The sequence below is a fragment of the Peromyscus eremicus genome, chromosome 4, assembly GCF_949786415.1.
Source record: "Peromyscus eremicus chromosome 4, PerEre_H2_v1, whole genome shotgun sequence".
NCBI lineage: Eukaryota > Metazoa > Chordata > Mammalia > Rodentia > Cricetidae > Peromyscus > Peromyscus eremicus.
In genome coordinates this window covers 5,995,894-6,016,856 of record NC_081419.1, presented here as the reverse complement: position 1 = coordinate 6,016,856, position 20,963 = coordinate 5,995,894, and the positions used below count along the sequence as shown (strand labels likewise).

Here is a 20,963-nt window from a genome sequence, read left to right as displayed (position 1 = left end):
CAAATGAGGAAGCAGGTTCAGAACATGTTGACAGGAGGGGTAGGAGTGCAGCAAAATGGTTAGAGCATTTTCCTACCATGTATGAGGTCCTGGTTTCGATTCCAAGCTTCTTATAGAAAAGGAAGGAAGGGAGGGAGGGAGGGAGGGAGGGAGGGAGGGAGGGAGGGAGAGGCAACCATAGTCAGGTCTGGTATGGAACTGCATGCCTATAATCTCAGCACTTGGGAGGCTGAGGCAGGAGGACTGACAGAACTTTTGAAGAGAGCCTGGGCTACACTGTGAGTAGCGGGCCAACCAGAGCTACATGGGTTACACAGTTAAGACTCTGAAGACCTTGTCTCAAAAAACTTAAAAAAACAAAACAAAACAAAAAGCCGGACAGTGGTGGCACACGCCTTTAATCCCAGCACTCAAGAGGCAGAGTCAGGCGGATCTCTGTGAATTTGAGGCCAGCCTGGGCCACAGAGTGAGTTCCAGGTCAGCCAGGGCTACACAGAGAAACCCTGTCTCAAAAAACCAAAACAAAAAGATAGACAATGCCGCCATTATTTTTGTCATTCGTGAGGCCTCCAATCTTGGGGTTTGCCATGCACCCCAGTGGAAGCTAATCTCTCCAGGTTAGGAAAACAGGTTCAGAAAACTCCAGCTCCTCACTCTGTAAGCAGCACAATGAATTGTCCACCCACTAGGGGATGGCCCAAGGGTCCTGAGCCTGGGGCCTCTCCCAACAAGATGTCCTTGCCTCTGAGACCCCATGAGGTGAGGAGGTACTCACAATTTGAGGACAGCCGACCGCTTGCCCAGCATCATATTCACGAAGTCTCGATAGGAGATGGTGTCACTGACGCCCCCTGTCACCTCCGAGATCATCTTCTTCATCTCCAGGTGGGTCTTGGGAACCCCCAGCTTCTCCATCATCCTCTTTAAAGACATCAGATCTGCCAGGAGGAAAAGCAGATCTGTTGAGTGGAGACAGGACACTGAGGCCCTGTAGGGAGCCAGAGACACCCCATTCTTGTACCACACAGCTAACAGTGACCGACTCTCCCTGCAGCTGCAGCCAGTGACAGTTCTCCTGCGGACAGACGCGGGGGGTGGGGGGGGCCCTCCTTGCTCTCTTCAGAGGCAGTAAAGGCCAGCAGGTGGGGACCTGGGCTGCTAGAGTCAGACTTGGGCTGGGATCAAGCTTCTCTCCTCTTGGCTTGGGGGTCTGGGGAAGACTGCTTCACCTCTCTGAGATGAGGAGTGACACACGTCTTCAACCCCAGCAGCTGGAAGGCTGAGGCACAAGGATCAGTGCAGGTTTTAGGCCAACCTGGGCTACATAATGAGGAAGGCCTAGGGAGACGGCTCAGTCAGTAAGTTGTGCAAGCATGAGGAACTGAGTTCAAAGCCCCAGAACCCAAATAAATACTCAAGCACACTGGCACAAGCCTGTGATCCCAGGGATGGGGAGACAGAGGCAAGAGGATCCCAGAGACTCACTGGCCATCCAGCCTAGCCAAATCAATAAACCCAGGTCCAAAAAATATAAATAAATAAAGAGGAAAGCAATTCAGAAGACCCTGATGCCAACCTCTATCTTCTACACACAGCCACACACAGATGCACTTGTGTGCCCACACACACTTGAACACACACACACACGCAGGCACATACAATCAGTTTGGAGAAAGACAAAGGAAGAAATGGTAACTGGGCTTATGCAGACATGATATATGCGATGCTCTCCCAGCAGGTCCTCTGCGTTAGGGTGAGCCAGGGTGCCTGGGAGTTAGCCTGTCCCCAGGCACTCAAAGCCAGGCTTCCTCTGGCACAGCACAGCGGAGCTACCAGCCACTTCCATTCTGCTGCTGTAGGACTTTCCCGAGGCTAGAAGGACAGGGAGCCAAAAACACCCCTCAGCGCAGGAAAAGCAACAAAAGGAGAAAACAGAGAAAAACAAGGGAGGCACCAAAAAGCCACTCCACCCCAGGGGCCTCCACCCCTCTCCGCTCCCACCAGCATCTGAGGCTATTTCCTGGGAATTGTTCACAGCAACAATGGATCAGCAAACCAGGGTGGGTAGGGCAGATCTCAGGACTGTGAGCCGGGCTGAGGCGGGCAGCTCTTGTGCAAGACCCGAAGCCGCTGGGCTGTCAGGCCCCTCTGTGGAAAAGCGCTCACAGCACACACACTAGCCACCACACTTCAAACTGGCCAGACTTCTCCTGGAGACACGTGGCATGGGGCCGCTGAATGCCCTGACCCACTGTGGCCCTCCCATTGGTGAGATTTACCCTACAGATAACCACTGAGGGGACCAGATCCATCGAGAGAGATGGGGTTGATCAACAACAGTTAAAATAGAAAATGGCAGGTTGGCAAGACAGCTCGGCAAGATGGGTAAAGGTGCCTGCTGCCAAGCCTGAGACAGAGTTTGATCCCGGGAACCCACACGGCAGAAGGGACTTGACTCCTGCAGGTTGTCTTCTGACCGTCAAACACATGCCTCAAACACATGCAGTAGTGGTCCAGCCACTCCACGTAAACAAATAAGTGATAAATGTAATTTAAATTTTTTGTTTTTGTTTTTGAGACAGGGTTTCTCTGTGTAGCTTTGCACCTTTCCTGGAACTCACTTGGTAGACCAGGCTGGCCTCGAACTCACAGAGATCCACCTGGCTCTATCTTCCGAGTGCTGGGATTAAAGGTGTGCGCCACCACCACCCGGCAATTTAAATTTTTTTAAGCTCAGAAACAGTAACACAAATGTGGTAATGCATGCCTCTAAACCCAGCACTGGGAAGGCCGAGGAAGGAGGATTGCTTGAGGCCAGCCTGAGCTACATAGTGAATTCTAGGTCAACCTTGGCCAGAAAAAACAAAACAAAAACCCACTGAAGGTAAAGCTCAATCAGTAGAGCACCTAGCCTCAAGTAGCCCTGGGTTCCATCCTTCGTTCCATTTAAAGGGAGCACAGTGGTTCACGCCTGTAATCCCCACACTGGGAGACTGGATGATCGGGCATTTAGTCATCCTCAGCTACATACTGAGTTACAGGCCAGCCTGGACTACCATGAGACCTGTCTCAAAACAAAAATATGAGATCATCTAAAGCCTAAAACTCTAAATGGTAGTTCTTCAGGTGTTGGCTGAATGCATGTGAACCCATTCATGCAAGGGAATAGCCTGGGTAGGGGCAGAGCAACAGAGAACCAGCTCGTAAGCAACGCAGGGACTGAGCCCACCCCTCAACACTGGGGACCCACCAAATCCTTTCACTTCTGAGTCACAAACTGGGGATGACTGAGCAGCCTGGACCACGGCCCAGCCCTGCCGGTGAAGAGCAAACTACAGTTTCCCGCAGGATGTAAGTGCCCCGGGACTCCCGCGCCTCTGCCGCTCCAGCACCTTGACGGCAGGAAGCAGTGGGTTCTGCTGGAGGGAAGAGGCAGTGTCCACGCTCCCTGCCAACCGCAGGACAAGAGCCAGCAGCGAGCACCAGCAGACCTGGGGAGAAGGAAGCAGCCATCCCTCGGTCCAGGAGTCACGCAGCCTCCGCAGGCCTGGTTGGGACGGAGCTCTAGGCCGAGGAACCCAGCAGGGAGGGAGGCACGCCGTGACCATTCTCAGGCAGTGAAGCTGGGCCAAGAGTAGAAGGGACCAGAGTGGGCTAGGCTTGAGGCTGGATAGAAAGATAGATGAAGGGGTCTGAGGAGGGAGAGGAGCCCCTTGGCCCTGAGGATATGCCTAGAGTCGCACACTGGCAGAGTCAAGAATTTCAACCTGAATGACAGAAAAAACAAACAAACAAAACCCCCAAAAAACCTGCTGTGAATATCCTGCATAGAGGCAGAACTCCGGTCCCTGAAAGATTCCTAACAAGACCTACAGAACAGCCGGCCAGCCATGCTCAGTCAGAATGTGTGTGTGACCCCTGAGGTTAACTTTACCAGCACACCCGGTTGTCTGTTATGAGAAAAATCTGCCAGACAAGACCATGGGCCCTGTTTACAGTCGGAACATGTCTTGATCTCTTAGTGACCTATGTTATGTTAAGAATTCCACTGACCTTTGTGACCTACAATTTTATCTCTTCAGTCTGTTAAGTGTGTAGTGCACTCATAAAGCACTGTAAAATCTCACTTATGAAAAGACAAATTCTTCAGATAAGAAGTATGCAAAAACATTGTAAACTTAGATATTGATTGTACCCTTTGAATGAAGTAATCTCAAAAGTCACCAAAATCACAGATAGCTATTGTTAAGTTTTCCCTTTCTTGGAAGCTTCGATTTGTTCTGTGTAATTCTCTCTCGAGAAAACTACACTACTTCCACTGCTGTCCTTTTTCTTTTCTTATTGTTTACTGTACTTTTTAAAATTATGTGTATATGTGTGTGCTTGTGCACATGAGCACAGTGCTCACAGGTCACCAGAAGGTGCCCGGTCCCCAGGAGCTGGAGTGACAGTTATTTGTAAGCCATCTTATGTGGGGGCTGGGAACCAAACTCAGGTCCTCTGCAAGAGCAGTGCACACTCTGAACTTCCGAGCCATCTCTCCAGCCCTTCCTCTTTATTTTCATTTTTTAAAAGATGTATTTATTTTTATGTGTATGAGTGTTTTTAATGTGCATTGTGTGTGCTGTGCACTCAGAGGCCAGAAGAGGGCGATAGATCCTTTGGAACTGGAGTTATTAGGGATTGTGAGCTACCATGTGGCTATTAGAAAATGAACCCTGGTTGCCTGCAAGGACAACCAGTGTCCTTAATCACTAAGTCACTCCATCCAGCCCCCCATTTCATTTTTTTTTTTTTTTTTTTTTTTTTTTTGGTTTTTCGAGACAAGAGTTTCTCTGTGTAGCTTTGCGCCTTTCCTGGATCTCGCTCTGTAGACCAGGCTGGCCTCGAACTCACAAAGATCCGCCTGCCTCTGCCTCCCGAGTGCTGGGATTAAAGGCATGCGCCACCACTGCCCGGCATCCATTTCATTTTTTAATGAAGTGAATTTGGAGTTGACTAAAAATTTTTTTTTGTGGGGGGGTGGTTTTTTTTGTTTGTTTTGTTTTTGTTTTTGTTTTTCGAGACAGGGTTTCTCTGTGTAGTTTTGCACCTTTCCTGGAACTCACTTTGTAGACCAGGCTGGCCTCGAACTCACAGAGATCCGCCTGCGAGTGCTGGGATTAAAGGCGTGCGCCACCACCACCCAGTTTGACTAAAAGGTTTTAACGTGGATTCAAACATGAACAGTAAGAAAAGGGGGTGATGTTGGGTATGATGGGAAACCCTTCTACAGGCAGATGGATCTCTGTGATTACAGGCCAGCCATGACTACATAGCAAAACCCTGTCTCAAAATACAGGAAAATAAAGGGGAAAAAAAAAAAAAAAAAAGAAAGGAAAAAAAGGAAAGAGGGAGGAAGGAAGAGGGCCATGGCTGGCATGATGGGTGAGTAGGTCAAAGTGCCTGCCACCAAGCCTGACAACCCATTTCATCCCCAAACCCCAGAACCTACGTGGTAGAAGAGAAGAGACTCCTGTAAGTTGTGCACCCCCCCCCGCCCCCCGCGCCACCAAACATATACATAAATAAGTGGTAACAACTCAGTCTGAAATTCTTCTTTGCTGTGTTAATTAAGATCCCAAAGCCACCTCAGTGGAAGTCTCTGAAAAGAATTCAGTATTGCCCTGTGTCCCCTGCTGCTGGTGACAGGGTAGCCGGGCCATCGGTCCCATTAGGGAAATATCAGGGTGTTCTTTAGCCTCATCCAGGGCCCCTCACCAGACCAGCAAGGCTCTTTGGCTCTCAAGCCTTCTACCCACCCTCTGCCTCTGCCTCCAAGGTCTCACTCACCAATCTCGCCTTCATTGTTCAGGTCAAACTCCATGTATTTCTCTGGAAATGACAAACAAAAGCTGCTGTTAGCTCGGAAGCCACAGCTCTCCCTGCAGAGCCCAATGACTCCCTGGAAAGGGCCGACTAAAAACTTGGGGAGCCCTTGACACCCTCCCCAGCCCAGGAGTCCTGTCATAGCTGTTGTCTCTGGAAGAGCCAAAAGTTTTTCCTGATACCAGACAGGCAAGAATCAGCTATGGGGAAACTACAGCGCATGTTGGTAGCCATGTCTCCTGATGGTCAGTGTTCCTTTGTGGTTGAATCTTCTAGAGGCTCCAGTTTGGTTGTTCCCACTGTACAAGGATACACACACACACACACACACACACACACACACACACACACACACTAACATAGGGTCCACATCCTCAAAAGATTAAATGTCATGTTATTTTATATTACTTAAAATATGTTATCCATATATATAATACAGAATGTTACTGCCTTGTGGTGTTCATACCAGCCTCCCTTGTGGGATTTTCAAGAGACTCATGGGAAGAAATAATCCCAAAATGGAGATCTGATCTATTATGATTTGCATCACCTTCCTCCATGAACATGCTACCCACATCATGACTCTTCATAAAAACTTCTTTGTATTCATTCTACAAAGCAAAAGCTCACTCCAATCTCTCTTCGGAATGTTTGCTTTGCTTCACCTTGATAAATCAACTTCTGCTTAAACTGTCTACATCTCTTGATTGAATTGTGTGTGTGTGTGTGTTTGCGTGTGTATGATGTGTGCGTCTGGGCATGCATGTGTGTGGAGGCCAGAGGACCACTTTGAAACGTCAGTTCTCTCCTTCCATCCTTCCATGGGTTCAGGGGATTGAACACAGGTCATCGGGAGTTTTTGTGGCCAGTGCTTTTGTCTGATGAGCCATCTTGCCATTACCGGACTGAATTCTTTCTTAAAGATCAGTATCCACAATATTCCTGCTTGCACCACTGTCCTACAGGCACCCCAAGGGAAAGAGCAATGGGCCACGCTGACCCTGGTAGGAAGAAGGTAGCTTCCTTAGAGTAGGCTGCAAAGTGAAACAAATTATGTTCTTGGAGACTTAGGGGTGTAGGGTGTAGGTGGGGCAGGCTTTGTGGTGCCTCCAAGTATCCCAGGCGGTGCTGATGGGCAGCTAGTACAGCAAGCCTGGCTCTGAGACTGAGATGCATGTGTGGGACCTTCCCCAAAGCCTGCTGACCTTGAGATAGCAACTCCCAAGCCAAAGAAGACCAGCAAGAGAAGGTGGTGGGAGCTGCCCCAGCTTGATGTCTTCTGACCAGGGCTGTATGTCAGCAAGTTCTTGTGTAGCTTTGGACATGTCACCCCTACCTCAGCAGAGTGTGGTCTATTCTGCACCACAGGAGAACCAGGATGAAAAGCACACTGTTCCCCTCCATGCCCCCTGGCTGGTCCCTCAGTCTGGAGTGTCCTCCCAGGTATGCTCAGGCCCCTCCTCACAACTTCAACTTCCGCTGGCACATCTAAGGGGTCTGGTGCCCAGTGAGCACCCATCAGATACAGTGAGCACCCATCGGATACAGTGGGCATCCATCAGATACAGTGAGCACCCATCAGATACATTAGAGTGAATGGCTTGAGGATCTTTGCGTCTCTCCAACTAAATTATGCTTCCCTAGGACTCCCTGCTCAACAGACCCAACCTTACCTCCCAGTGAAGATGTGACTTCGGAGCCCAAGATCCTGTTTTCCTTCCTAGAACCCCACTATAAGGAGTGGGCCCATGTGCCCTTTGCACACCTCTCCTGCAGGCTCCCCACTCCATGACATCATATACCTAGGTTGAGACCTGGGGCTCTAGAGACAGACTGACAGGGTTTAAGTCTCAACTCGGCCCTAAGTAAGCTATGGGATCCCTCTGCCAATAATCCTACCTCCCCAGGCCTGCGTGTGTTGGCCTGTGAATGAACAATTTCACCATCTGCCTCCTAATGGATGGGGAAGAGGGGTCAGCAGAGCATGCTGGCTGTTGTTGAACAGGGCTTTATTTACATGGGCTGACACTCAGCACCTGCCGACCATTATTAATATTACTGCCATCTCAGTCCTGGCCAAGACGCTGTGAGCCAGATGAATGAGGCAGGCAAGCACCCTGGCAGGTACTTGGCCTTGGAATGGGAAGGATGCCCACACTGCAAACGTTTGGGAAAGGGATAGGACATCCTGGATATCCTCTGTAGAGCTCTGGGTTCCCATCCCCCAAGTGCACCCCAGAGGCAGGAAAGGTGGGTCTGCCCACTCCTTGTGTGCCCAGGCTCCTCTCCTTTCGAGCCACTGGCGGAGGACCAAGTACCAAGGCCCCGAACAGAGGAACCTTTATACTGCCCCTCTCCCCGCGCAGGCTCCTGAGCCCTGTTTTCTTTTCATCCCATGCTGTTGGGATTCAATGGGCAGAAACTCTGCCCCCCTGCCCCACTGTAGCGACACAAATGTCTATTCTCCACAGGGGCTCCTGAGAGGCTCCACCAGGGAGGGGGAGATGCAGGGACTGCTCACAAAGGGCAGATTGTGTGCTGGGGCCCTGGGAGTGCACAGGGCCTGGATGGAGAGGATAGGAGCCAACCTGAGCCACACTGGGCAACCATGGGACAGAGGGCAGGGCCAGATCAGGCCTGCAGCCAGAGGTCCAGTGGCGGAGGAAGGAGAAAGGGCCTGCTCCTGCCTCTTGGGGGACCCCTGTCTCAAAGCCTGATGGGAAGCTGGGCATTCCAGATAAATGAGAGCTGAGTGGCCAAGGAGTCCTGTATGCCATGGGCTGAGGGAGCAGCCAGCTCTTCCGGGGGCAGTTGGGCAGGCAGCCCTGGCTCACCTTTGAAGGCTGCAAGCTTTTCCGGAAGGTTCTCTTCATCGCTGTACTTCTGGTCACAGAGGAACTCCTACAGAGGTGAGACCACAGTACTGAGCCAGGGTTGGGGGCAAAGGTCACCTATCAGCAACCCATGCAGCGTTCATCCCAGCTTCCTGTGAATCCTGAAGGCAGATCCACAGTCACCTTGGTGGCAGGAGGTGTTCTCTGAGCTTGGGGACAGGGCTTACCAGAGCATCTACTTTAGGGGACTGAAAACCTTCAGGGATGTATGTGCCTTGTACTGTCCCCAGGACACCAAGCTCCCAGGATCTGGGAAGCTGTGCATTCCAGAGACAGTTCCAAGTCTGTCATTCACTTCTTAGGTGTGTGGTCCTCAGCAAACGACCTGTCTGTGTTCACTGGACATTACCTTCCCCACCAAGTAAGCATCAGGGCTGACTACTCCTTGAGTCTGCGGGGATGACAGGAGAGCAATGTATGGCCAGAAAATGACTGAACGCTACCCTTATGAGATCACTTAACCTTACACCTCCACCCTCCCCTGTAAAATGAGGTTTAATCCCTGGTGCGCTTCCCTTCAGAAGCTACAAAAGACAAATACTTGAGTCCCTTCAGAACCAGATGGATACTGTGGGCAGCAACAGGGAGGAACCAAAAGTAACAGCAGCCTTTGGTGGCACTCAGGCACACTGGCTCTCTTCAGACCTCCCAGCACCTCAGGAGGTAGCCGCCATTACCAGTTCTACATCTGAGGAAACTGATGCTATACAGTAAGAAACCCTGCCGAGCTCCACCGTATTTAAGCCGCCTTAAACCACAGCACTGAGAGATGCAGAGTGCGGGCGGTCTTCACATCTGGTCTCTCGGCTTAAAACAAAAAGCTATCCCAGCCCTTGGGAGGCTGAGGCAAGAGGATGGCAAGTTCAAGGCCAACCTGGGCTACATATCAAGAGTCTGACTTAAAATAGCAACCACAAAGGGCTGGAGAGATGGCTCAGCACTGAGAGCACTGGCTGCCCTTGCAGAGCACCGGGGTTCGGTTCCCAGCACCCACACAGCGGCAGCTCACAACCACCTGTAACTCAGTTCTCGTCAGTCTGATGCCCTCTCTGACCTCCATGGCCACTGCATGCACGTGGTACACAGACATACATGTGGCCAGACACTTATATACATTAAAAAATATTTTTAAAAGACTAGCATCAAAAACTATGCCGTCTATGAGTGCTGCCACTGACCGGACAGGGGCAGGATCAAGGTGTCTTAGTACACCTCTGCTCAGCTTATAACGAGCTAGGTGTCTGGACAAAGCAGCCACAGTCCCATCCAACTGTTCAGACTCTGCTAAGCACTGTTTCCTGTGGACCACACCTCCATTTATCCATTCATCCATTCATTCACTGGGCGTTTCCTGAGGGACCACAGCCTGAATGCATTTATACTGTGCTGCACTTCGGCATCCGGGAGCGGTGAAATAGGGTGGATAAAGTTTCCCATCCTAGAACTAGAGTCCACACAGTTGGGGAGGCTCCGGAGATGGCTCCATCGGGTAAAAGTGCTTGCCACACAAATATGAAGACCTAGTTATACACCCAGTACCAAGGCCAAAGCCAGGCCAGACAGCATACCCTTGTAACTAACGCCCAGCACTTCTGAAGGAGAGGTAGGAAGGAGGAGCTCTGGGGCTTGCTGGCCAGCCAGCCTAGCCCAACCGCTGAGCCCAGGTCTCAAACAAGCAAAGTAGACAGCTCCTGAGGAACAACTCCAGAGCAAGGCTGACCTCTGGCCTCTACACACGTGGGCATACATGTACGCACACACATAACTAATAAGTAACACTCAGATAAAAGTGCCAATCAATCTTTTTCTAAATTCCCACTAAATGACGCCAGCCTGTACACACACATCTCGCGAGGAAGAGCTCACGTCCTCTCCAGAATATTGTGAACCTAGCAGACAGAGATGACAAGGACCTAAGTGACCTCTGTCTGACCCTTCTGCAGCTCAGATGCCTCTGCTTACCTCAGTATCCTCTGACAGAAGGGGACAACCACCTGCATGTGGCTCCCCTCCCCGGGTTCAGAAAGGGTCATGTGGCTAAGCATTGACTGTGGCCAGACTCATGTTATCTTATTAAATCCTCCAGCCATTCACACTCTGATTTTGTGGGCTGGAACTCAACCAGAGGGGTTACTCAACCAGAGGGGTTACAGGAGATGTTTAGCTTACACAGCACTGAGGACTACCGAGAGGGACCCACCTAGCTGAAGATGGATCTCCCTAGGAAGCCAGGGCTGTCCCCTTCCTGCTGGCTCTGTGGAGAGAGGCTTTTCCTCTGGGCTCCCTCTCACAGCTCTTTGCCTAGCTCCCCCATTACCATACCAAAGTGGGACAACTCACTCTTGTTGGTGACCCCAGCAAACCAAGTACCTCCCAGGGTCCTGATCCATTTAGGGACAGGTTAGGTCAGTGCCTTTTAGATTTCGGGGCAGTAAGACAAGGGGCATTAAAAGCAGGGGAGACCCTACTTAGGACCATGGACAGTGAGCAATACTACAGAAGTTAACCAGTTCTAATTTTAACACGGCATCTACTTAGCTCACTTCTAACTCACTGTGTCTCCAGGTTCTGTTAGCATCACTAAAGCCTGGATAGCCTCATGCGGTGCAGCAAGGGGCTGAAGAGACATCTCAGTGAAGTGCTTGCCACTGAGGGCCTGAGGGCCTGAGCTCATTCCCCAGCACCGGGTCAAACCAGGTGTAGCGCACAGGCCTGTAACCTCAGTGCTGGAGGGTAGACACAGGAGGATCCCCGGGGCTTCCCGGCCAGAGGGCTCATCTGACCAAACTGAGGAGCTCTGGGTTCAGTGAGAGACCCTGTCCCAAAAAATAAGATGGAAGCCAGGCATGGTAATGCATGCTTTTAATCCTAGCACTTCAGAGGCAAGTGGGCCTCTATGAGTTCAAGGCCAGCCTGGTCTTCACAGAGAGTTCCAGGCCTGACAGAGCTACAAGGTGAGATCCTGTCTCAAATAAGTAAATAAGTAAGTAAGTAAGTAAGTAAATAAATAAATAAATAAATAAATAAATAAATAAATAAATAAATAAGACAGGCGGGCAGGCAGAGAGTGGTTAAGGAAGACAATATCCCCCTCTGGCCTCCATATGCATACATGTGTGCACGTGCACACACACACACACACACACACACACACACACACAGGACCAGCATGTGGCACCTCAGGGGAAAGATCCAGAGGACCTGCTCTGCTCCCACACTATGTTCTAGGAATTTCTGCAGGGCTGGGAACAAGGGCAGGCCCACACTGCAGAGGAGACTAACAGTGGCCCTCTCACTGGACTTTCAGATTGCGCTCTCAGAAGATGCAGCAGGGGTGGGCGAGGGTGGGAAGGAGGAGTGCGTTTTGAAGACCTCCTTTATGCAGAGGAAACATTTTTTTAAGCACATATATCCATCTTACATATTATTCAACTAATGTAGTATGTCTCCCTCCCACCTCCCATCTCCTGCACTTCCACCATCCAGGCCTGTTTTCCACACTACCTCCTTTTGTTGAGATCACTCCGACCTCAGAACCTTTGGTCTAGGTTTGCCCCATCCAGAGTGAAGTTTCTCCACACATCTGCAAGATTCTCCCCCTCACTTCAAGACTTTGATCACAAGGTTCTCCCCTAAGCCTCTATTTTTAAACGAGACAGCCTGTCCATCAGTCTGCCTCCACTTGCAATCCACCTGACCATGCTCTGATTCTTCTGTCCCATGGAACGAATGGTCCCTGCCACAGTTTCCACTGAGTCTGCTTTCTTCAGATGCTGCCCATTGTCCAGCTGCCCTTGTGAGGACACAGGGTCTGCAGAGCAGGTGCTCAGGTGTTGGGAAGGAGTGGGTGAGCAGAGACCCGGAGACGAACAACCTCCCCAGGGTCTCATCACTAGCAAGTGGCCGAGCTGGGAATGACCTCCCAGGCCAGGCAGCCTGGCCTTTGTGCTCATCCACAGCTGAAGAGCAGAAGCCATTCTTGGAAGGAGGCGTGGGGAGGTGCGTACCAGGACATGTTTTTCAGCTAGTGCCCTCTGATGTTGGATGCTCGGCCTTCCACTTTAACTGGACTTGGAATTGCCATGGAAACACACCTCTCAGAAGGAATGTCTGTGAAGGGGCTTCCTGAGAGGTAGAGCGGAGAAAGGAAGACCACACCCTGAAGGTGAGCAGGGTGGACCTGGAGCCCTCGGCTAAATAGAAAGGGGGAAGGAGGCATCCAGCTGAGCCCCAGCACCTGTCTCCTGACTGCAGATGCAATGTGACAGCCACTTCATGGTCCCGTGACACATCTTCCCCTGGGATGGGCGTCCCTCACGACTGTGAGCCCTCCCTTTCTCAAGTTGCTCTTCGTCAGATATTTGGTCCCAGCCATGAGAATAGTAACTTACAGATGCCCAGCACCCTACAGTGGCCAGCCTAGAGCACTCCTCACTCCATCAACAAGTGTTTAGAGAATTCGGAAGAAACCTAACATTTGTCCCCACCGCTTCCTCCAGCCACCTCCTGGAAATAAGCGGTTTCTCTAAACCGTGGCTGTGTGTGACAGACCATGGGGTGGACTCCAGGAATGGATTCACATCTGCTTTCGGAACCAACAGTCACAAATGCTTGGGCCACCCGAGTGACCAGGGTGGCAAAAGCAGCTGGCCCACTCATGTGTGGGTAGGTAGCCCTGGGTTGGGACAGCTGTGTCCTTGGCTGGGAGCAGAGGAGACAGGTGTGCAGGAGGCAGGGCGGGCATTCACAGGCTAAGGTGCCAGCTTCCACCATAGCTCCAGGCTTTGGACTCTTGGTTCTGGCTCAAGCACAGCCCAGGTTCCCTTCCCTGAACCTCCCCCACATCCCTGCTCAGCCTCTGGGGAAAGCTCTGCCCAGAGGCCGGTACCCTTGAGCCGGACCTTGAATCCAGGCTATGGAGAGAGATAACAGTCAGCCTTGATATTTGGAAGAAAAGCCAAATAATCAACAAGGGATGAACTGGGGTCAGAATGCCTGAATTTAATTCACTTAGTCGCTGTGTGAAAATTGGCATCTTTATCTGGACCTCAGTCTGGCCATCAGAGGAGTAAGGAGATCCCTGCAGTCTCCTAGGCTTGTCTTGAAAGCTAGTGTGAACTAGTGACTACGGACACCAGTCGGTACTGAAGCTTGTTAGGAATTTAACACTTATTGTGCTTAACTGTCAGCTTGTCACCCCCGCCGAGACCACCATCCATTATTAACCACTTGCCTGACCTGGGGCTGCAGACCTCTCATTCCCCTTCCAGGTAGCCATTTGACAGATGGGATGAGAAACTGAGGGGGCGGGGCACTGAACCAGTTGAGGGTTACAGAAGATTTGCACCTCCCCCAGGGTCTCTATCCCTAGGCCATCCCAGCTACCACCTTACCCCAAACGAGGAGGTGGTGGTCAAGCCACAAATTTCAGGGAAAAGAAAGACAATGGGGGTGGGGTAGGGGTGGGTGGGTGGATGGATGGGGTGTCACCTTTCCTGAGGCAACAGGTTATTCAGGGAAGGTCTTCCAAAGCTCTCAGGAGTCATTGGTTGAGGCTACCCTATCTCCTTTCCCAATCCAACCTATTGTCCCCAAAGATCAGTTTTTCAGGAAACACAAGAAGCTGAAACACTAGAGTGGCTTATAAGCCTCCAGGGGAGGCTTGGGAAGACGGCAGATTGAAGCATCTACCTAGCCTCAGAATCCAGACCCTTCTGGATCTCAGAGCACCTGGACTGTGCTCCTTGGTCAATAACTGGGGAAACTGAGGCCCCCTGGGATCAATACCCCTAAAGTCATAATGGATGGACTCCAGGTGCAGGGCAAGAGCTAAGAAGGGGTGGGGTGAGTCAAGTTGACTGGGTGCTACCCCAAGTCCCCCATCTAGTAGTGCTCTGTGGCCCTGGATGACTTACTTTCCCACACTGGGCCTCAGTTACCTCCTTCATAAAATGAGGTCACAGTGAAAGACCCTTCACAAGTCTGCTGTAAGGACTCAAGGAACTCCATTTGGCTGAAGATGACATATATAAAGCTGGCCTAACTACCATGTGTCAGTCACCACTACCTACCCCCCCAGCCACACCCAGAAAGCAGAGAAAGCAAGAGAGGGCCCATCCGTGAGGACCTCCACAGGAGGCTGGACCCTCTGGTTACCGCTCCTTAATGGCAAGCTTCTCTTAGTCCTCAAACTCCTGGCTTCCCCAATGGAGACAGCTGTCCACCTGGAACAGAGCTCTGCTCGCCGCAGCCCCAGGGAACTATGCTGGCAGCCACCCTGGCTCCCGGCTGTCTTGGTCAACAACCTGAGATAAACAAAGTCTCTCCCTCCACCCCAGCCCCATCCCAAAGGCTCAGAGACTGGAGGGGTTAGTTCCGTGAGGAAGAATTTACCACCAGCTAGGTGTGGTGGAGTGAGATGGGAGGATCAGAAGCTCACATCTATCCTCAGCTACAAAGTGAGTCTGAGGCTATCCTAGGTAACATGAGACCTTGTCTCACAAAAAAAAAAAAAAAAAAAAAAAAACCCAGAAACAAAACAACAAAAAACTCAAAAGCACCAAAGACTGGCAAGTCCATGCTGTGTCAGACCTCTGGAGTTGCCTGTCATAGCTGATTCAACTCCTTTCCCGAACAAGTAGCGTGTTCAAGGCCCCTTGTTTCTGTCCCTCTCGACACATCAGCTACATGAGGGCTGAGGACATAGGTATTGTCTAGAATGCATGAGGCTCTGGGTTCGATTCCCAGCACCACTATAAAAAGAAAAGGTGAGTGGATATCACCATCCTAGAAGCCAGCCAACAGACTAGTGGCTGATGCCCTGTGAGTGCCAAGGACAGGCAGCACCATGCTAGGATCCTGCGGCCTCTGACACAGCCCACAGGCTCTCAAAGGACCAGGGCCAGGCCGCAAATGCCCAGCCTGGCACCTGGCGGGCAGCAGGAACCTGTAACAAGCACCCACAAAGACAGCAGACTTACATTCCCCAGGGCCCTTCTGGGGACTTATCCGGACACAGTGTCCTCGCCAATAGTTGGGCAGCTAAAGAAAAACACCCCAGTGACCACACACATAAAGCAGACCTCACAGAAATTCCATCTCCAGCTGCCTGTGACATGGCCACAGCAAGGTCACAACTGACCAGACCTGCAAGGGACACTGAATCCCCAGAGGCCCACGTGACCTCTTATCACCATCTCCTTTATAATATATTAAGAGAAGAGCAAGAGAGCCGGGTGCCCTGGATGCCAACGGGCAAGGACAGAGCGGTACTGCCAGGGACACTGGAAAGACACACCTGCCTAGTCTCCTGGGTCATGTCTCAGTGGCCCCACGTGGCTGGGAGAGTGGGCAGGAGACACAGTCACTCTGGACAGAGATCTCCCTGCACCCCATCCTGCACCCTCCCAGATTCCTTCCCAGGTGGCAAGTGAGCACAGAGGTAACTAGTAGGCACCTAAACAGGACAGGGAATGCAGATTGTCCTTCATTTGACCCGAGGGCTGAGACATGGGGACAGTAGCCAGAGATCCTTATCCTACATCAGCAAGGGAGGCCTGGGCCACCACAAAGCTGCAGCCACTTGGTGGACTGGGGCCAGGGCAGGCCATGGATGATGTCTGGAGTCAGACAGACTTCATCTGAGCCCCTTCCTTGGCTGAGTGACTGGGGCAGGTGAGTTCACCAGGCTGGGCCCTGCATTCCCTCATCTCTAAGATGGGTATCATCCCTGCCCCAGAGGAATGTTCAGAGTTCTCTCTTCACACCCGACACACGTGTGACAGAGCACCCCACTGAGGCAGATCTGAGCTGACGCATGGTGAACACCAGGCATGGAACATTACCACACTCACATCCTCATGTGTGTTCAAAGATCCTGGCCAATCACAGGCTCAGCTGTAGCCTCTCCACCAACAGTTCCTCCAGATCATCCCCAGTGCACAGGCACTCCAAGGGGTAGCCAGCCCAGCCCCACGGCTTCTCTAGGTTCCTTTGGGAAGACAGGGGAAATTTCTCCCATTGCCATATAAGGCTGGGCCTGGCTGGCCTGGGGTCACCTACCATGCCATCAGGGCGTGGGGAATGCCAGCTATGTGGAGGGAGTAGGAGGCACTTGCCTGGTCCAGCTTGATCCAGTAGTGCTGACATGTACACACACAGTGTGGAAGGGGGCTGGGTATCCACAAAAGGGGTCGGTGAGGCAGCGCTGAAGCAAATAGATCTATAGAGTCTGAGCGCCATTGTGGCTGTTTCTGTTTTGTCTGAGACAGGGTCTCCCTCTGTAACCCAGGCTGGCCTGCGACTCAACCCTCCTGCTCGCGCCTCCCAGCTGTTTTGATGACAGGCAAATACCACCACCTCTGGCTAAACTGTGGCTGTTTAATCTCAGGCAATTAAGTCAACTTCTCTGAGCCCGGCAGTCATAAAATGGGAATGATAGTGACCACACCACACAGTGTTAAGAGTAGTCAACATGCCTGGTGTACGGCAGCACACTCCAAGGAACCCGAAAAGGGACAGTAGAAACCAAAATGGGGATCTCGAGATGGCCCAGTGGGTAAAAGTGCTTGCTACTAAGCCTGACGACCCGAGCTCAATCCCTGGGACCCACATAGAAGGAGAGAACTGACTCCTCCAAGTTGTCCTTCAGACACAGACTGTGGTATGTATGCTGCACACACTTACATATACACTAATAAGTTAATGAAAATTTAAAAATACTTTTTGTTATTGTTTTTATTCAAGGTTTCTCTGTGTAGCTGTGGCTGTCCTGGAACTTGTTCTGTAGACCAGGCTGGCCTCAAACTCAGAGATCCGCCTACCTCTGCCTCCCAAGTGCCAGGATTAAAGGTGTGTGCCATCACCACCCAGCAAAAATAATTTTTAAAGAAGAAACTAAAGTGAACCCCTAAAAAGCTGTATTATGTATCGCTCCATGCCCCCTCAGTGTCCCCTAGTCCCACCAGACTGCTAGACTTCGACTCTCAACTCCCTGTGATAACAATTGCTAAGACTGAGCGACCTTGCTGCACACAAACAACCACCCAGGGATGGGAAAAGGCCCTGTGGGAAACTGGAGGATTGGTCCAGAAAGTCTCCTTAGAGCTGGGCTCTGCCCAGACAGCAGCTGGTGGTGCCCATGCTCATGGGCAACAACAGCTGGTCACACAACCCCCGTGTCGTGAGTCACCAAGTCATGCTGTATGGTTTCCTGCTTACATGGGGCCAAGAGGCACCGCTCAGCGCAGCCCAGCTCAGCGCAGCCCAGCTCAGTGCCCCCAGTCCTCACTCCAGTAGGGCAGAGAAGGTGTTCTCTAGTGGAAGATAATCTGGCTGTCAACACAGCTCTCTAGAATATTGTATTCTGAGGTCACTTCAGTGAAGCCATGGCCATGGGTCAACCAGACTGGGACCCTCAAGCAGAGCCACCCAAAACTCGAGTCTACCCTTCTCCACTGACTGTTGCAGGGGTTCAAAAGGAGTGGGCCCACTGTTCCCAGTGCAGGGAAGAGGGAGCAGCTGGTATGCTCCTGGCATACCTCCATGCCCACTCCCTATACCCGAAGACTTCACACAAGTGATGATGCTCACAACAGCAAACTCTGTGCATTTCACAGACGTCATCTGGCTGGGGAAAACAAATCACTACTACTATCTCTGCTGGCAAAGGAGGCTCAGAGAGGTGAAGCAGCTTGCTGAAAGCCACAGAGCCAGTGCTTGGCAGCCTGCCTCCTGGCTCTGACTATAGCGCAGTCAGTCACCTTGGCCTGCTGTAATGCGGGAGTAGCTCAGCCACCTAGCATGATCCTCTAGGGACCCACACTCTGGATTACACTACAGCCCCATAGCGCCCAAGCTCACGTGGAAGATCTGAAAACGGCATCCTGCAGCAAGGACACCAGGTTGCCAGCTGTGACAGTGGCTCCCGTGTGGACCGGCTCAGGTGCTTGCCCTCTCCAGGCGTCTGAAGTCCTGACGCGATCAGATCACAGCTCCCACTAGCCCACTTTCTGCAGTGCCAGTACAGTCAAAAAAACCGCCCCTGACAGCCACAGGCCCGCCCCTTTTCAAGCCTCCCGTCCCATCCTACCCCATGCCAAGCCTTCATCTGTAACTCCAAGGGTGGGGTCAGCACAGAAAGTCCCAAGGTCTCAGCTCTTTAGACGCCTCTAAGGTCACCTGATGCCCATCTCCAGCTGTCTCTGGCTTAGGGTCCTGTTGGCTATGGGTGGAGTCAACCAGCTCAGAACCTGCCTAACTAAGTGGCCCAGGGGGCTGTATGAGGTCATGGTCCCAGGTTTCTGTCCAGAAGGCAAACGCAGCTAAGGCTGGGGTGGTGCTGAGGGACCTTCCAGAAGCCCAGCAGGCCCGACCCAGCCCGGCCAGATGGACATGGTCCCCGAAGCCATGCTTTAAGACAATCATCAAGGGGCAAAGGAGGAGGGATGTAAGAGGAATATAAGTCCCCCAGAGCCTTCCAGGGGACTCCTGGAGCCGGTGGGGGGCGGGAAGAGACGCCTGTCTCTGTCTAGGTAGTAAGGAAATAAAGGAATAGGAAGGAAACACTGCCACGAGATCACAGCCCCCACATCTCCAATGACCTCCAGGGTGCTGACCCAGCTCCCCACCAGGGACCCGGAGCTTGTCCCTCTGAGTATCCAGAGACCAAAGGGGCAAAAAGGGGAAATGTCTAACCTTACGTCAGTGGACTACTTCTGCCTCCTATGTATTAATAACTCAATGACGCCGGGCGGTGGTGGCGCACGCCTTTAATCCCAGCACTCGGGAGGCAGAGCCAGGCGGATCTCTGTGAGTTCGAGGCCAGCCTGGTCTACAAAGTGAGTTCCAGGAAAGGCGCAAAGCTACACAGAGAAACCCTGTCTCAAAAAACCAAAAAAAAAAAAAAAAAACTCAATGACAGAGTGCTGGCCTAGCATGGAGAAGGTCCTGAGTTCAGGCTCCAGTACAGGAGAGAGAGAGAGAGAGAGAGAGAGAGAGAGAGAGAGAGAGAGAGAGAGAGAGAGAGAGACAGGGAGACAGAGAGAGACAGAGACAGAGACACAGAGAGAGACAGACAGACAGACAGACAGACAGAGACAGAGAGATCTAATACCCTCATGGGATGTCTCCCTAGAGTTAGACCCCAGACCATGCTGGCTCCTTGCCTTACTGAGCCCACAAAGGGACCCTGCGGGAGGTGAGACGCCCTTACTGAAGACCCTACTCATTTCTGAACCCGGATCCTGGGAACCGTAAAGCCACAGGCTGTGCCACCTCCGTGCTTTGCCAATCCAGGAGGCCCTGACACCTTTCTTTATCTCCTGGGATCTACACGCTCAGTAGCAAACGTACGGAGCTGCTATTGTGAGTCCGGCAGCAGCGGAAGGATTTCTTTCTAGAACTTCCCCGGTCGGTTCAAAAAAAAAAAAGCAGTCCCTCGGGCAACTTTTCCAAAAGCTGGTGAAAAGCTGTGTGTTGGAGTTGGAGGTGGGAGGCGACAGGGAAATGCCAGCATCTGCCAGCCAACCCCTACTGTTAAGTTCTGTGGTCCATGGAGACAGCACTGGCCCAGGGGTCCCTTCTGGCGCCAAAACCCTTAGGTGGTCCCCAGCGGGCTCCCGGGAAGCCCCTGCCCGCCGGCACCGGGCTCCTTCACCAGCCCCACCTCCCTGGTCAGAGAGTTACAACTTGCAACCGGAGACGGCCAGGCATCGAGCTAAGGGGTGGAGTGGACTTACCTGGAGTCGGAGGCCACACGGCAGGGGCCCGAGATGCAACTGGGGGAGGCCAGGGGGAGGGAGGGGCTGATTTTTGTCTGGGGGATGGGGTGGCACAGTGGGGCACAAGGAACCCGCACGCTGTCCCCCGCGGTGGCACGGCTTACCCGGTTGATCTCCGCCAGCCTCCTCTCCTGCCGAGCTTTGAGCAAGCCGAACGCCTTCCCTCCTGCGGGAGACAAAGAGGCGGCGGGGAAGCGGGGCGACCTCCCGGGCCACGCGCCCCCTCCGAGTTCCCGCGCGTGCCGCGCCGCGCGCACAGGTGACAACCCGGGGACGCCGGGCGCGGGACAGCGCGTGGAGAGCAGGCGCCTACCTTGGAACCTGTTGCTGACCGCGACCGACATGGTGTGCGCCTGACTCCGGCCAAGGAGATGGACGACGGGGAGGAAAGCGCGCCTGGTCCAGAGTTTCGGCGGCGTGT

General features: G+C 52.3%; 1 protein-coding gene across 1 annotated transcript in view; it reads right to left on the bottom strand.

The window, feature by feature from the left end:
• Nucleotides 1-20,963, bottom strand: part of Aif1l (allograft inflammatory factor 1 like) — a 23,679-nt gene extending 2,716 nt beyond the window's left edge. The window contains exons 1-5 of the mRNA XM_059259029.1: nt 20,856-20,963; nt 20,647-20,708; nt 8,703-8,769; nt 5,833-5,874; nt 776-938 (exon numbers count right to left, since the gene is read on the bottom strand). Coding sequence (XP_059115012.1) covers nt 776-938; nt 5,833-5,874; nt 8,703-8,769; nt 20,647-20,708; nt 20,856-20,886 — 365 coding nt within the window. The 5' untranslated portion in view covers nt 20,887-20,963. The remainder of the gene's footprint in view (nt 1-775; nt 939-5,832; nt 5,875-8,702; nt 8,770-20,646; nt 20,709-20,855) is intronic.